This window comes from Anguilla rostrata, chromosome 3 (assembly GCF_018555375.3).
Source record: "Anguilla rostrata isolate EN2019 chromosome 3, ASM1855537v3, whole genome shotgun sequence".
Lineage (NCBI taxonomy): Eukaryota > Metazoa > Chordata > Actinopteri > Anguilliformes > Anguillidae > Anguilla > Anguilla rostrata.
Window position 1 is genome coordinate 59,710,095 of NC_057935.1, and position 15,273 is coordinate 59,725,367.

Consider the following 15,273-nt stretch of genomic DNA (forward strand, 5'->3'; position numbering starts at 1 on the left):
GTATGCGCACACACACACACATACGTATGCACACCCATGCATGTACACACACACATGCACACACACATGCACAGCCATGCATGCACACACACGCACACAATCACATATGCACACCCATGCATGCACACACACACACACACACACATGCACACGCATGCATGTACACACACGCGCGCACACACACACATGCACGCGTACACACACCCACGCATACACGCACAAATGCAAACACTCAAACACGCACACACACACACACACACACATGCGCACAAGCACACACACACACACGCACACACAGCACACACACAAAACACACACACACACACACACGCACACACACACACATGCGCACAAGCACACACACACACACGCACACACAGCACACACACAAAACACACACACACACACACGCACACACACACAGCCCCTCACCTTTGTGCAGCACTGCGTTAGCGGGCTTGTTCCCGGCCAGCGACTCCTTGCTCAGGTGCTGGTGGGACTCAGCGAGGCACTCCACCTCAGCGAATCGCGCGTTGAGGGCCATGGCGGGGTGGCTGGGGTCCTGAGTCATGTTCAGGTACGCTGCCCGGCGCAGCTGCTCCTCGATCACCAGGGCCTGCTCCAATAGCTGCCGGGGCACCATGACAGGAGGAGATGAAAGGAGGAGGCCCCAGAAGAGGGGGAGAGAGACAGAAACAAAAACAAAGGAACAGGAGACAGAGAAGGAGGTGGGGAGGGGCACAAAAGAAACAGGGAGTAGAGTGGTTAGAGATGGAGGGATGGAGGGGTGGTTTGAGATGAAAGGTGGGAAAGAGAAAGACAAAAACTGGTGAAATCTACATTGTGAATACAATGAAGCAAAACCCAAAAAAATGTTGTTTGTCTCCCCTTCCTCCTTATGTGAGTAACCACTGCAAACTCAATCTTGTCTAAATCCATAGGACCGAATGCAGGTGTGCTAAAATATATTTTAATAGGACAAAATATACCTTGATTCATCTAGATTTGGTCATTTTGCATAATGACTACAACTATGTTCATTTTAGGACAAAACGTTTTCATTAATACTTTTTCTTCAGTGCAAATCTCCATTAACTCCTAATAATAAATAAATAAATAAATCTGCAGTAACAGGGGATCAAGGTGATTTCTACAAAAATAAGGGGAAGCACACATTATTTTATACCTAGAAGATACTTTAAATTGACAAAAGGGACAACATTTTGAATAATTATTGTGATGGTGTTCTTTCTTCATAATACTAATTCTTGACATTTGCATCATTTTTTAAACAAATGTATATGCCACTTCCCTTTATTAACCCAATTGGGATTGACCAGTCACAGGTCTATTTCTGCAACGCAGCAAGTTCTGGAGGGTACAGACTAACATGCACATCCACTCAAATGTGTGCGGACTCCGTTCACTTATTTTCACTCTTTAGCCCGCCAGCTGGACTGTGCAGCCTTTGGCATGGAGGGCTGCCCACAGGCAGACCACAGGCACGCCACCAATCAGAGTCATTCCTCAGCCATGATGAAGCAGGGAATACTCTGCCAACTGAAACACTCACTGGCAAGTGTTTGTGATGTTCAAAACCAACCACAAACGATTTCAACTGCAGCTCAAGAGTGACTAAATGGACCTTGCAAATAAAATGTTAGTCCATAATCCTGCTTTCATCATTAAAACACACACACACACACACACACACAAAAGCGCAGGAATGAAAAAGAGAAGAGAGGGATAGGCAAGAGAAAGGAATGAGGATGTAGAGAACAGGATGTGAAACGTGAAACAGGCAATAACAGGAAGAGTATTTAGTAAATGCAGCCATCAGCACCAACATTCAATATTTCTCACCCTGACATGCACTGGTTTTGGCATAGTCACTGACAAATGACCACACAAACAACTACTGGAGGGACTGTCCCTCCGGTTCCATTAGCTTGTTGACATAGTGTTAAATTACTTCAGCTAAGTGCTGAGTACATGGAAATCATAGACCCTCTTTCTCTCTCTCTCTCTCTCTCTCTCTCTTTCGCTCTCTCATTCCCCCCTTGTTTTGATTCATATTTTCACCTTGAAACGGCGAGCAAGGAACTTGTTCTTCATCTCCAGGAAGTTGCCCTTGTTGGCCTGAGTTTTGAAAGGTTCATTGACGATGGCAAACTGTGGATCATTCTGGATGTCCTGCCACCGCGCGTACCCGTGACTTCAGGAGAGTTAGGGAAAAGCGGCGCAGGGAACAAACAGATGTTTTGGGAGAATGAGGAGACATAGGGATGAGGGGAATGTGCAAATGAAGGTGCGGAAGGGTGGTATAAGGGAGAGGGTAATGGGAAGGAGAAGGAGGTTAAAGGAAATAGGGGCTTTTCCAAAATACAATTGGAACTAGGTAAGGACACAGTACAGCATTTCCAAGCATTACACACAGTCATAGCTGTAGCTAATGATGTCACAGAAGAGGTCAATGACCAAAGGACCTAAAATGAATTCCAAGGTGATATATGATCTAATTAACTTTCTCTTTTTCATTTTAATCTCCTCAGGCTATTCCTCAAAGCTCATCAGTTCTGCAGCTTTGTGTCTGCAGATAAATCAGCTACAGAAAAAAGTAAAATAGAAAATATAATCCCCTCCTCTCAATATAACAACCCTGTAACCGCAGATGGTCACATGGTGAGAAAGGCTATTGGGTTCGAAGAGTAGGTGTGGACAAGCATCTGTGTTGAGATAAAGGAAAAGTATAACGTTATCTCTCACTGAAGAAATACATCACAGACACTGGTACACAGAGAGCTGCTCCACAGCGATGGTTATCAAGGATACAGCACGATGCCTGCAAGCAGCCAGAAGTCATGCCGCCGATGCCAGATCTCATTCATCTTTCCTGAGGAGATGGCTGCTCGCTCCTCGTTCTGCCAGAGTGTGTGTAGCTCTGTGGGCAGGCAGACACAACATTCAGCCAACATTGAAACAATGTTGTATCAATACACCATGCCAGCCCTGACCACACATCATATTTCCATTGCATATTAGCTATCATTATTCAAATGATATGTGAACAAAGCCAGAGGATTGCAGACATTTAGGAAATGGTGTATTGTGGGACAAAGGCCTATGTTCTTAGTTACGCACTGCTGTATTCTAAGATGGAGTACATTAGCTCATTAGAATAGCAAAAAAAACCCTGCAATCCATGTAGTGTCCAAACACATATGTGGACATTTAAACTAACACTCAGTAATTTGCACATGAGAACTGCAAATGGCTGTTGCATTGAAAGTCCCACCTCAGCAGAAGGGTAGTTGATCAAAGGTATGCACAACCTATATTCTACAATTTACGGTAATGAAGAGAAAGCCCAATGAGCAGGATGAAGTACAGCTGTGTGCTTCCTGAACCTCTATAACCCCAGGGCTGGGAGAGCCCTGTGGAGAGAGGGAGGTGAGCAGAGGCATGCATTGGCATGACTGGGCTGACATACCGGTGAAGCCCCCGTCTGCGATGTTGAACATGAACCGTGGCCGCTCACTCTTTCCGCTGCCCCTGACAACTTCCTCCTTCGGGCCCTTGCCGTCCTTCCCAGCATCCTTTTCTCCTTTCTGTTCCTCTGCACCTGCGGGACACATATAGCGCAAGCTGTATACTTGATCACCACAGCTATGCTCTGCTTAAGCCCTGTTTGATTTTGACATTAAACAGGTGAACTTTACATTCAGTCTAATTAATTATGCTGTCTAATTAATTATGCTGCCCTTCCATTACCTTATGATTTAAAATTTCCTTTAATAATAAAATGAGATTGAGATACTGAAGTTTATATTGAAAATGTTTTTTTGTACTTAAGCCCTAGATAACAGAATAAAAGAGTGAATTGTATCATTATTCACCTTTCATAACCTCAGGAGGTTGGCTTTCCAACTTGTCTTTGCTGTCCGTCCTTTGCAAGGGGGTGATGGCTTCCTCTGATTTCTCCTCCTCTGCTTTCTCTGCCTCTGCAATAGCAAGAGCAAGTTCTCAATGCTTTGCCCCGTAATGAGGGCTGGAAACTGATATCCTTCATAATATACCATGAATAAACAAATTAAATTTATCAGCAAAATGAGTATGATGAAGGACATCTTGGTATGTATCCCACTGCATAGTTGGGCTATGTGAAGGAAATTGCGGCTTTTCATCTGGAAGTTCCATTGGGGGACACACATGAAGGAAGCTAGTGAGAATTACGTCATTGTGAATTAAACTCTGAGTTTGTACTGCATGTACAAAAACAGCTGAGTTGACTGTGGATGCTGTTGTGAAAAGTATGAGTCAGAGTACCTTGTTTCTCATCTTTAACAGAAGGGGGTGCTGTGGGAGGTAGAGACTGTGTTGGCTCAGCGCTGGGCTCTTGCTCTGTGTTCTCCTCCTCTACCTTCTTCTCCTCAGACGGGGCTGCCGGCAGGTCAGGTGCATCTTTCGTCTCCTCCTCGGGCGTGACTCCCTCTTCTGAGTCTGCCTTCTCCCTGGGAGGTTCATCCTGTGATGCTTCCTTACACGTGATTGGAGGCTGAAGGGAGAGACAGTTGCACAAATAAAGCACAGATGACTAAAATGGAATGCTAAATTATCAGTTGCGGTGACTGTCTTGATAAATGACGTCATTATTTATAATTACATTCTCAGACTTTAACAGATGCGTGGTCATCAGATTTACCCACATCAAAGTAATACATTACCTTCAGGAATACTACATAATACTTACATAAACATTATTATATTACAACATAAACAGTGACCTGTATTCAATCAACATTTTTCCTTAACTTTGAAAAACAAAGTCATTTTTAATTGTCAGTCACAGTTAAGGACAAATGCTGATTTGTGTCTGAGTGCCTGCCATTTTTTAATACGCTGGCTAAACTGATATTGTGCCCCTCCAAGCCCATGGCCCCAGGTGCCAGGCACACAGGGGGCAGGACCCCCTGTAGTTTCACATCAGGTGGACCTGAGCTCTTACATCCACTGGGTCCGTGGTGTCACTGCTCTCATTCTCTTTCTCTATGTCTTTCTCTGTTTCCTTCTCGGGCCCTAGGTGACTGTCGCCCTCCTCCTTCTCTGCCTCTTTGTCATTCTTCTCCAGCTTGTCAGGGGGAGATGGGGTGGCTGTTGACACAGAAAAAGACAAACGGTGGGTCACCATGCCAGGTGCTTGACTTCGTCAGACTTCCTCAAAGGAGTGTTATTCTCATGTAATCACAACGTTTCTGCAGCATTGCATCCGAATGACAACAGCACTGCAAATTTATAGCAAGCTATGAGTCATTTCTCCAGGCCAGAAGAGAAGTGAGCCATACCTCGTGTGTATTAGCAGTGTGTGGGTGTCTGACTAAGCAGTGCATTAATTGTAAAATATCAGGTAGCATTAGAAGTGCCTGAGCGCCCCCTGCTGGAGATAAGTTGCTGTGCAGTATGTGAGTACGAATGGACAGTGCCGAACCTGGTTTAGAGGTGCAGGGGGTGGTGTTGCAGCTGGGTTCTGGGGTTGGCGTGGCAGTTTTGACGGGGGAGGAGGCACGGGATGATTTCTTGGAGTCGGCGCTGACCTCCGGTTTCAGCTCTGGTATGCTCCACTTCCCATTGATGTGCTCAAACTCCTGGACCTGGACAAACATCACCACAGTTTCATGTAAGGCAAGCACATGGAGAGGAATCCAAAGACAGAGTACAGCAAAAAGGTTGTGTAACTCAACTGTACCTTGCATTCGATGAATTTATGGAATGAATGTATCAGAGATGTTTGTGACTCTACCCTCTTCAAAGTGAAAATAAATTGCTGCTATCATTTTTCATCACTTTTCAGTGCACAACATTCTCAAAACCATTTGACGCAACCAGTTATGGAAAACCAGACAGAAACAAATTATTTTGTAGACTTCAGGCATTAATGGCATTGCTCTATTCTGACATGTTTATCTATTTGTAGTTTTTGGAGGGAAATGTTTACAACCCTTATCCATCAACTGCTAATATTACCTAGAGAAAATCTGGAATGTTACCTTGCTTCATTGAATGACTTTTGTAAAAAAAAAAAAAAATTAATGTAAAAAGTGAAACAAGGGTACTCATTGGATCCCAGGCGTATCAATGAAGAATATGTGCACAGTGCATCCATGTGGAAATCTTGAGAAAATTTTCTGGAGCAGTTTATCTCAACATTACTCCAGAAATTTACCTCAGGATTTCTGCATGGATGCACTGTGCACGTTTTCCTCTTTGCTAACTTTACCTATTGGTATCACCTGCTTTTCTGCCACTTCCTACCCCTTCCTTGGTGACCTCTGAACGCTGACCTTCTTTTTGACCAGAGACATGACCCCGATCCTGGTGAGCACCGGCTGCCGGCACAGCCCTTCTCTCGGCACCCCGTCCGCAAACGTCTCAGAGCCGTCTGCTACTGGCTCACACAGGTGTCGCATGAAGAGAGAGACGTATGCCCTGAGAGAGAGAGAGAGAGAGAGAGAGAGAGTAAGAGAGTCAGAGAATGACAATGAAGAGACAGGAGTAACAGAAAGAAGGAAGAGGAATGGGAACAGGTTTGAGGGATGGAATAGAAGAGCAGAAAAGACATAAGTATAAGCCTGTAATAAAAGATTGTGCACAAATTATTATGGTCTGTATGAGAATAGTAGAAACAGTAAGACAGCATAGTCCATACAGCTTTGCGATAGCAGAAGAACGGCAGTAGCAGTGCTACAGACGTGATCTTCACTTCATCTCGTCCCTCCTCTCTCTGGCCCTCACCCCAACCCTCCCTCATCTCTACTATTGCCCTCAACTCTCTACCGCCTTACTTGAACTCTTTCTCCGTCTTGCCCCGTAGATCCCGGACGAGCCACTGGCAGGAGAATGCATCTTGGGCAGGCATGCCCCATCGCATCACTGCATTCAGGAAGGCCTTTCGCTGACGAGTGTTAAAGCCCAAGACCTGGAGTGAGAAGGAAGTCACAGATAGAGACATAAAATTTTAATTTATCTTAATGAGACTGTAAGGACATTTAATTAACCTTGAACAAAAAGCAATGCTTATAATAGCATTTACCTCAATGTTACCCCCCACCCTGGCCAGCAGGGGGGGCAGTGGCTTGTCCTTCTCATTCCTTAGCTGGCGCCGTGACTGCCTGCGGCCTGAGAAAAACAGAGAGCAGGTCCATCACATCACCGTGTCCAACATGCACATTGGTTACGCCTGTAATGTTCTATTTTGTACTCTTGCCATTGTTTAAGTGATGGGAATTACAGTAAAAAGGCCAAGCATCTCAGTCTCTTTTTTTTTTATTCCCAAGCCAAATCCATGTTTACAAGACTTTTGGCAGGGGAATAAATTGCCATTAGTCTATAAAACATGACTAAGCAATATACTGAGGTTTTTCCTCAATATAGCAGAGCAGTGGCTTTGCAGACAGACAGACGGACATACCTTCTGGCCTATCATCGAAATCCTCATCTTCCTCCTCGGAGCCCACTGAATACTCGGACTGGTTATCTGAAATATCAGCATGCCACTCTGAAACAGCACATGGTGTACCGTCAATAGGCTAGGCCCATCAGCTACACTGCTCTCAGCTAGGCAATTGGAACTGCTCTACAAAACAGTTCGTTTTAAAAACAAATTATCTCCAGCCTACTGAAATAACAATGGAATGGCACAAATGGTAAATGGTAAATGGACTGCATTTATATAGGCTTACCAAGCGCTTTAATATCCTTCATTCGCCAGAGCATTAAGTAGGTTAGTGTCTGCTCAAGACACTGACATCCAGGCGGGGTTGAACGCAACCTCGACTGCCAGACAATCGGTCTTACCTCCTGAGCTATATCGCCCCCCACAATAACAGTACATTCAAATTAAATATGAAGAACAAGGGGAAAAAAGAAGACAAAGTCAGAGGAGAAAGTTGGTACAAATTTTCACTTGCACAGGAAAGAGTCACAGATTACAAGACACAAGCCTCCCTCACAGTTACTTTTCTAAATCTAAAGATTTAAGATTATTATTTTGACCCAAAGTAAGTCAAAAATTGAGACATGTGTTTGATGCATAGTGTGATTACCTGGCTGGTGCTATTACAAACATTTTGAAAAAACATGGATGTAGAAAGACAGGGCTAATTGATCTTATTTTAAAAAGACCCTGTCATAAATATATAGGTGTACCTGGGAAGAACGTAATACATACAGATTCTGTTTTAGGGGAGACTGTCTCCTGCTCTTCGAAATACAAAACAGAGGAGAATTACGAAGAAATTATACACTCAACACTGAACTGAAAAGCATCTGATAAAGGACAGATTGCAACACTTTCAAACTGCTACCACAAAGCCTCTTATCAAATAAACAATTTAGTGTGTTATTCACAACTAATTATGCTTTTGAGAAATACTGCAGAATAAAAGCTGTAGTCTGTGAGATGGTTGAAACCATTTCATAAGAGAAAATGAGAGAGAAAAATACACACAAAAACACAAATGGGACAATGCAAATTCAGACAGTGCTTTACCTATTGCCATTACAAACACAATGCCTATGGCTCATACAGGAAGAAAAAACGGCAACGGTAATGTAAAAGGAGATGGTCTGCCCCGGTTTCCGATCTGCAGATGCTCGCCTGTTCTGCACTGCACCTTTACTGTGGTGCAATGCCTTCATTGAAAAATCCAGGAGGATGCCCTTCTGCACTCCAGACCCTGAGACACTGTCTGTCTTTCTCCTTGTAATCCTCTTCCTCTATTTCCACCTCTATCTTACTCATATCCCTCTTTCTTATTACTTCCTTCCTTTTCTCTTCACCCCTCCTCCTCCTCCTCCCCTCCATGTCTCCTCCACCAGTCCCTCCGCCTATGTTTTCCTAACCTCTCCCTCTTGCTCCACATCCTGCTGTCTTTGTCTCTCAGGTGTGTGTACCTTGGTCCTCCTGTGCAGCATCGTTGTAGTTGACCTGCTTGCGGACCCTCTTGCCCTTGCCCAGGTTGCGGGCCAGGTCCTCCTGCTGCTGCTCGTAGTGGTGCCTCAGCAGCTTCTCCCAGTAATCTGGGTCCACGTTCTCCTCCTGCTTGATGATCTCCCTCTCAATCTCCTCAATCTACAGACATACGCATACACGCAAACACACCCACACATACACACAGACACAGACGCAGGACAGAGAGCTTATACAGAGCCTTTAAAATTATGCGATCTTAAATATTAATTATATAGTTATTGTGTCAAACAAATTAATGGCCAATATATATATATATATATATATATCTATATATATATATATATATATATATATATATATATATATACATACATATATATATATATACTGTAGACATATCATGTTCTTACTCATATGGCTTGGAAGTACTTGCCTTTGTCCCTTTGTCCTTCGGTATAACTGGGCCACATCTTGTGCCATTCCTTTAACTTGGCTACCTCCTTCAATCAACCATCAGTCTTTCTCTCTCTAGGTAACACTAAATGAGCACAGGCGCTCGACTTCTCTCTCCCTGGTGCCCTTCTCCTTCCTCCATTTTGACATATTCTCAATCTCACCCACCTTGTCCTCCTCCCGCACCATGTACCGGGCCACCTTGAAGGAACTCAGGTACTCGTTCATGTTCTGCATGTCTGAGTCATCCGTGGCATCCTGGCTACGGTCCAGCAGTCTCTCGATGGCTGTGCTGTCGTAATGTATCACGCTGCTGTCCTCGTCCTTATTTTCCCCCGCTGGGCAGGGGCAGAGAGAGGACAGTGGGACAGGGTGACAGACAACAAGGATACAAACGACAACAGGGACACCCAGTAAGAACAGAGTTAGGGCTTTTACAAACATATGCTGCTCATGGCTGAATGATCACAGTGTGCTCTGTTAACTCTATAAGAAAAAGAAACTAGTAACTCCCTGCTTTGGCCTCACTCTCCGCTCTGCCAGGTGTCCTATGCATATTCTTACCTTAAAACCTCAAATCCTCTTCTTCCCTGATCATTCCACTCTCCTGTACTCAGCCCCTGTTATTTTCTCCACCTCCCTAATCATTCTTTCATCTCCATAACCCTGACTATTGCTCTACCCTTCTCCATAACTCCTGTTCCTTATCTCCCCCTCTCCGTAACCAGTTGTCCCTCTTCCCCTCATCCCAACTATCTCATTGTCTAACTCCAATACCTACATTCCCCTACCTATAACCACTCCTTCATTTCCCAAACCCCTCCACTTGTCCCCTCATGTCTGGGCCCCTCCTCCTTGCCCCCTTTGCTTCCAAACCTTCCTCACTTCACATTCCAGGCTCGCTTACACTCAATTTCATCCTTGAAGAGCTCTTCAGTGCCAAACTTGAGGATGTCATCCAGCTCCTGTTTGGACATGGACCCGGCTTTAGACCCCAGCCCAGGCCGCACCACCAGGTGTGTCAGCATCATCTTTCGCTTGGCCACCTGGGTGACCCGCTCCTCCACTGAAGCTCGAGTCACAAAGCGATAGATCATCACCTTGTTGGCCTGGCCGATGCGGTGGGCGCGGCTGAAGGCCTGCAAGAAAACAGGAGAAAGGGAAATGGGGAAGGAGAGATATAACAGAAGAAGAGGGGAAGTGAACAAGTCAAAGGGGCAACAAATGTGGCATGAACTAATGGTCCAATTAAATGTGAAATGGAAGAAGTACTTTCTGTGTCACTGTAAGGGTTGAGTGACAGGTATAGGCAGACAGATGGGAAGAATACCTGAATGTCATTGTGGGGATTCCAGTCTGAGTCAAAAATGATGACCGTGTCAGCAGTAGCCAGATTAATGCCCAGACCTCCTGCCCGTGTGGACAACAGGAAACAGAACTGACATGCACCAGGAGCTGAAACAGTGAGTGAGAGAGAGAGAGAAAGTGAGAGATGTAAATGCACAGAAAGAAAGCTTGCACAAATAGCACATCGCCGAATGCCACAGAAACAAACACAATGTCTTGTATCCAGAGGAGGAGGAAATGACGCCTCTCACCATTGAACCTGTCAATGGCCTCCTGCCGCATGGCACCCGTGATCCCCCCATCGATGCGCTCATACTTATAGCCTTCGAAATCCAGGAAGTCCTCCAGAAGGTCAAGCATCTTGGTCATCTGAGGACAGAAAGAAGGGAAAGGTGTGTGTGTGGGTGCGGGGGGTGGGGGTGATGGGTCAGGGTGGAGGGGTGTGACTGCTTTATCTCAGCAGAATTTCACATACAAAGCTGAACAGAAGCTTCTGCGTACTCAGCCCTCAATCAACACAACTAATAACCTGCACCCCAATTCTCCAGCACATAAATCCATGCCTTCACAGTAGACCTGCACCGTCCTTGGACGCCAAAATGACTTTGCAGCAGTAATAGTTTCGCATTACCTGGGAGAAGACGAGCACTCGATGACCCTGCTCATTCAGCTTCCTCAGCATCTTCTGTAACAGCAGCAGCTTTCCTGACGCCTTGGTCAGAGCCGTGCCCTCATACGCCCCACTAGCTGTCTTAGTCGCCTCCTAAACACCACAAACAATAACCACAGGCAAAATAACACTGGCGTCAGTGTTAGCATTCTGAAAGCACTGACAAATACATGGCAGGCTTGCTTGTAGGAGCACATAGCTTGTAGGAGCACACAGTCTTGGCGGTGTAGACTACAGTTGCTGAAGCTATTCTAAATACATTAGATTGGGACAGAAGCAAGGAGAAAAGAGAAAGGCGTCCATGCTGCATTGAGTCTGTGAATCCATGTCATCTTTCACCTCATGAAATGACTTCAGAACCAATATATTTGAATATAGTTTTGTTTGGACACCTGGAAGAGGCAGGTTTGAGAAGAAAATACTAAATAAGACAAGAGATTCTGTGGTACATCAGCAATATTAGAACAGCAACAAGGTTCTCCAGTAAGCCACTAATAAACACACAGCCGAAACAGGTATAGGCCGTTCAAGGACAGATCCAGCATTCTGCTTTATAACAAGACCTATCCACACCAGGGATGCATACTCTAAGACAGGCCATATGAAGGTCAAATAGACTGCTATTGGGAGGCAATCACACATCTCCACGCACAGGTAACAAATCCTAGGTTCAGCTCATTGAAAAACAAAAAACACCTTTGTCAGGAGGTTTGTCACATTCTAACACAGCAACCTCTGTTGCTTGAGTCGGACCAGGAAGGCAGCAGCTCTGCGAAACTGAGGTATATTTATGAATGAGGTCTCTTCCTGCCTTTCTCCTGCACCATCCATTACTCAATTTTATATGGTTTCCTGGAAAGCATCTATTGATTTTATTTTTAATGGTTTCAATGCCACAGTCCTGACTGAGCGTGTGCTGTTGTGATCCATAGCTTTTCAGCAGGCTCCTTGGAGGTGGAGATCTGTCTGGTACTAGAAGACAGATGGCACTATCTGATGTGATGTGACCTCCCATCATCATCAGTCATGTTTTTTTAGGCAGGTTTCCCTGATTTGCTTCTGTAGACTTTTAAAGCTGATCGGAAATACCTGTAAAATGTAGATTTCACTCAAAGTACTTTAAATAGTTGATTTAGAATTTATAGCAGAAATAAATAGAAAACAGCAGCCTGTCGACTGATTAGGTTTAGATTAATCATGATTAGAACATTCATGATTTTGCTGGAAGAACTACTTTACTACATCACAGAGAGTGAACTGGGAGGCTACAGTAGGGTCTTTATTTTCAAAGATGTATACTCCAACAGTATCTACAGAACCTATGTGGCTAGAAAATATTTAGTTTCCTGGAAGCAACAGGAACACTTGAGGGTAGTTACACCAGTGGTAAACGCAAAAAAAGTTAAAGCTGTCACCAGAGCGTCAGGAAACAAGTAAGTACAATTACCATGGCAGCCACAGGGAAAAGGTAGGGGTGGTTACAGCACTTCTTCAGGTCCATCATGATGTTGAGTAGGGACACCTGATTCCCCCCACCCTTGGAGTTTAGTGCTTCAAAGTTACGAGTCAGGATGAACTTGTAGTATTTTCTGATTGGACAGACAGAGGGAGAGTCCAGTTAATACACTCATACTGTAATGAAACTTCTCCAGGGCAATCTTTCAGACAATGCCTGAAACAAATGGGATGACTGCGTTCTCACCTCCAGCTCATCTATATCTTTTGAAACACCAGCTCCAAAACTCCTGACATTCATTACACTTCTGAGAAACCTGCACCTCTTCACCTCTATACTGTTCCTCTCAACCATGGTCAATGACACAAGCTTTGTACATCTCTGCTATCCCATGAGGCAAATTATTACTGCAAGTTGAACAGTACTAAGATCGTCCGCGCTTGCACAAAACCAATTCTCAATTGAGTAAAAAATTGAGATGCAGGACTTCCATCACATCATTTCATAAACCCTGCTCCCTCCCCTCCTCACTTCTGCATAGGGCTGAGCTCCACACGGACGATTAGCTCCGTCTTGGATGGCATGTTCTTGAAAACGTCGGCCTTCAGCCTTCTCAGCATGTGTGGGCCGAGCAGGTCATGAAGCTTCTTGATCTGGTCCTCCTTGGAGATGTCAGCAAACTCCTCAAGGAAGCCCTCCAGGTTACTAGTGGAAAACAGAGGGAGTGAGTGTGTGCATGTGTGTGTGTGAGTGTGTGTGTGTGCGTCTGAGTGTGTGCATGTGTGTGTGTGTTTGTGTGTGTAGGTGAATGTGTGTGCGTGTGTGTGTGTGTGCCTGTGTGCATGTGCGCATTTTCAGGGTGCCTACTTGAAGCGGTTGGGAGTAAGGAAATTGAGCAGGTGGAAGAGCTCCTCCAGGTTGTTCTGCAGTGGAGTGCCTGTCAGCAGAAGCTTGTGATCAATCTTGTAGTCATTCAGCCTCCTGAAGAACTGACATAGAGCAAGCAAAGGAGGGAGATGTGAGACACATATACCGTCCCACACAGGTGCACAGACAAAACTTAGCCACAACGACATGATAGCAGACCCAAATGTCATCAGAGACGTTCATACTATATACAGAGCTTGGAATGCTCTTCACTGAAAGGCATTATTCATTAACGTTATTGCAATGAAACATGAATCTGAGATGTGTTGACCGACTCTGCTGACCTATTGTTACCTCAATGTTTCATTAATTATTGTTCCAAGAATTCTGCCTGCTTTAAACTGAATGTAAAATATTAAACACGCTGATGTCACATGACGGACACCTAATGTTAGTATATGTTGAACACTCTATTGTCCTACAGTAATACTATATTATATGGTTATACAGTACATTGCAATGCATGTGTTTGCACTGAACTGACTGAAATGCCTTTGCTTGTAGATGCAGAGATGCAATCCGAAATTCCACAGCATCAAATTCTACCAGAAAACAGCATCATGACTGCCAGGAAAAAAATTTCATCAATTAGATAAAAAAGCTCAAAGGTAATTTTCCAGGTATTAGCACACTAATACATATAGCAACACACAAACACACATGTGCAAACACACACAGGTACCTTTGACTGGTTGTTCTTGAGGCGGTGGGCCTCATCCACCACCAGGCAGGCCCAGTCGATGGACTTGAGGGCTGTCTGATCAATGGTCACAAGCTCATAGGAGGTCAGAAGCACATGGAATTTAATTGGCGCCTCTCTCTGGACACATGACAGCAGTGATGGGTGTTGGGATGAGGTGGTTCAGGGGAACAAACATTAAGATAGTGGTCACTGGTAGAAATAGAAGGGGCAAATTCTGCCAGCACATGACAGAATAACGTGAGGTTAACAAATGATACTTTCTACATTGTTTTGCACAACAATAAATTTGATCAAATATTCCATAAAGGTGTTACATTTTAGTGTCACATGACCAATAAAATGGGAGTGACCACAGTCATCTCCTCCCTCTTTCTCTACACTCTTCCTTCCCTTCCCCTCTTCTTTTCTTTTTTATCTTCTTCCCTTCTCTCTCCTCTCCTCACCCGTAACTTGAAGGCCTTCTTCCCACCCTTGACGGCTGAGTCGTCAAAGGTCAGTTCATTCTCACGGATGATAGCCCGGCTCTCCTTGTCCCCAGTGTAGGTCACCACATAGAAGTTAGGTGCCCACATCTCAAACTCACGCTCCCAGTTAATAATGGTGGAGAGCGGGGCGCTGACCAGGAACGGGCCCTTGGTGTGACCCTGAGGGAAGAATGTGAGAAAATATGACATGTAAGTGTGTTGCTTCGAGCAACTGAGTATCAGTCACGCAAGGCTGTATCAGTGTGGCTGAGTATCAAACGTTGC

The 15,273-nt window shown here is 44.7% G+C and overlaps 1 protein-coding gene across 4 annotated transcripts in view; it reads right to left on the reverse strand.

The window, feature by feature from the left end:
• chd3 (chromodomain helicase DNA binding protein 3) overlaps window positions 1-15,273 on the reverse strand; it is a 34,262-nt gene that overhangs the window by 9,537 nt on the left and 9,452 nt on the right. For 2 of the 4 annotated variants that reach the window (XM_064328862.1, XM_064328859.1), the window contains exons 15-37: window positions 14,968-15,168; window positions 14,504-14,641; window positions 13,762-13,883; window positions 13,426-13,599; window positions 12,886-13,027; window positions 11,400-11,531; window positions 11,020-11,137; window positions 10,752-10,876; window positions 10,329-10,560; window positions 9,590-9,759; window positions 8,950-9,127; window positions 7,466-7,552; window positions 7,088-7,173; window positions 6,840-6,973; window positions 6,339-6,483; window positions 5,486-5,648; window positions 5,006-5,151; window positions 4,327-4,555; window positions 3,897-4,001; window positions 3,491-3,622; window positions 2,833-2,941; window positions 2,083-2,215; window positions 433-628 (exon numbers count right to left, since the gene is read on the reverse strand). In XM_064328862.1, the coding sequence (XP_064184932.1) occupies window positions 433-628; window positions 2,083-2,215; window positions 2,833-2,941; window positions 3,491-3,622; window positions 3,897-4,001; window positions 4,327-4,555; window positions 5,006-5,151; window positions 5,486-5,648; window positions 6,339-6,483; window positions 6,840-6,973; window positions 7,088-7,173; window positions 7,466-7,552; window positions 8,950-9,127; window positions 9,590-9,759; window positions 10,329-10,560; window positions 10,752-10,876; window positions 11,020-11,137; window positions 11,400-11,531; window positions 12,886-13,027; window positions 13,426-13,599; window positions 13,762-13,883; window positions 14,504-14,641; window positions 14,968-15,168 (3,397 nt within the window). The remainder of the gene's footprint in view (window positions 1-432; window positions 629-2,082; window positions 2,216-2,832; window positions 2,942-3,490; window positions 3,623-3,896; window positions 4,002-4,326; window positions 4,556-5,005; window positions 5,152-5,485; window positions 5,649-6,338; window positions 6,484-6,839; window positions 6,974-7,087; window positions 7,174-7,465; window positions 7,553-8,949; window positions 9,128-9,589; window positions 9,760-10,328; window positions 10,561-10,751; window positions 10,877-11,019; window positions 11,138-11,399; window positions 11,532-12,885; window positions 13,028-13,425; window positions 13,600-13,761; window positions 13,884-14,503; window positions 14,642-14,967; window positions 15,169-15,273) is intronic. The other 2 variants (XM_064328860.1, XM_064328861.1) reach the window with 2 other exon arrangements.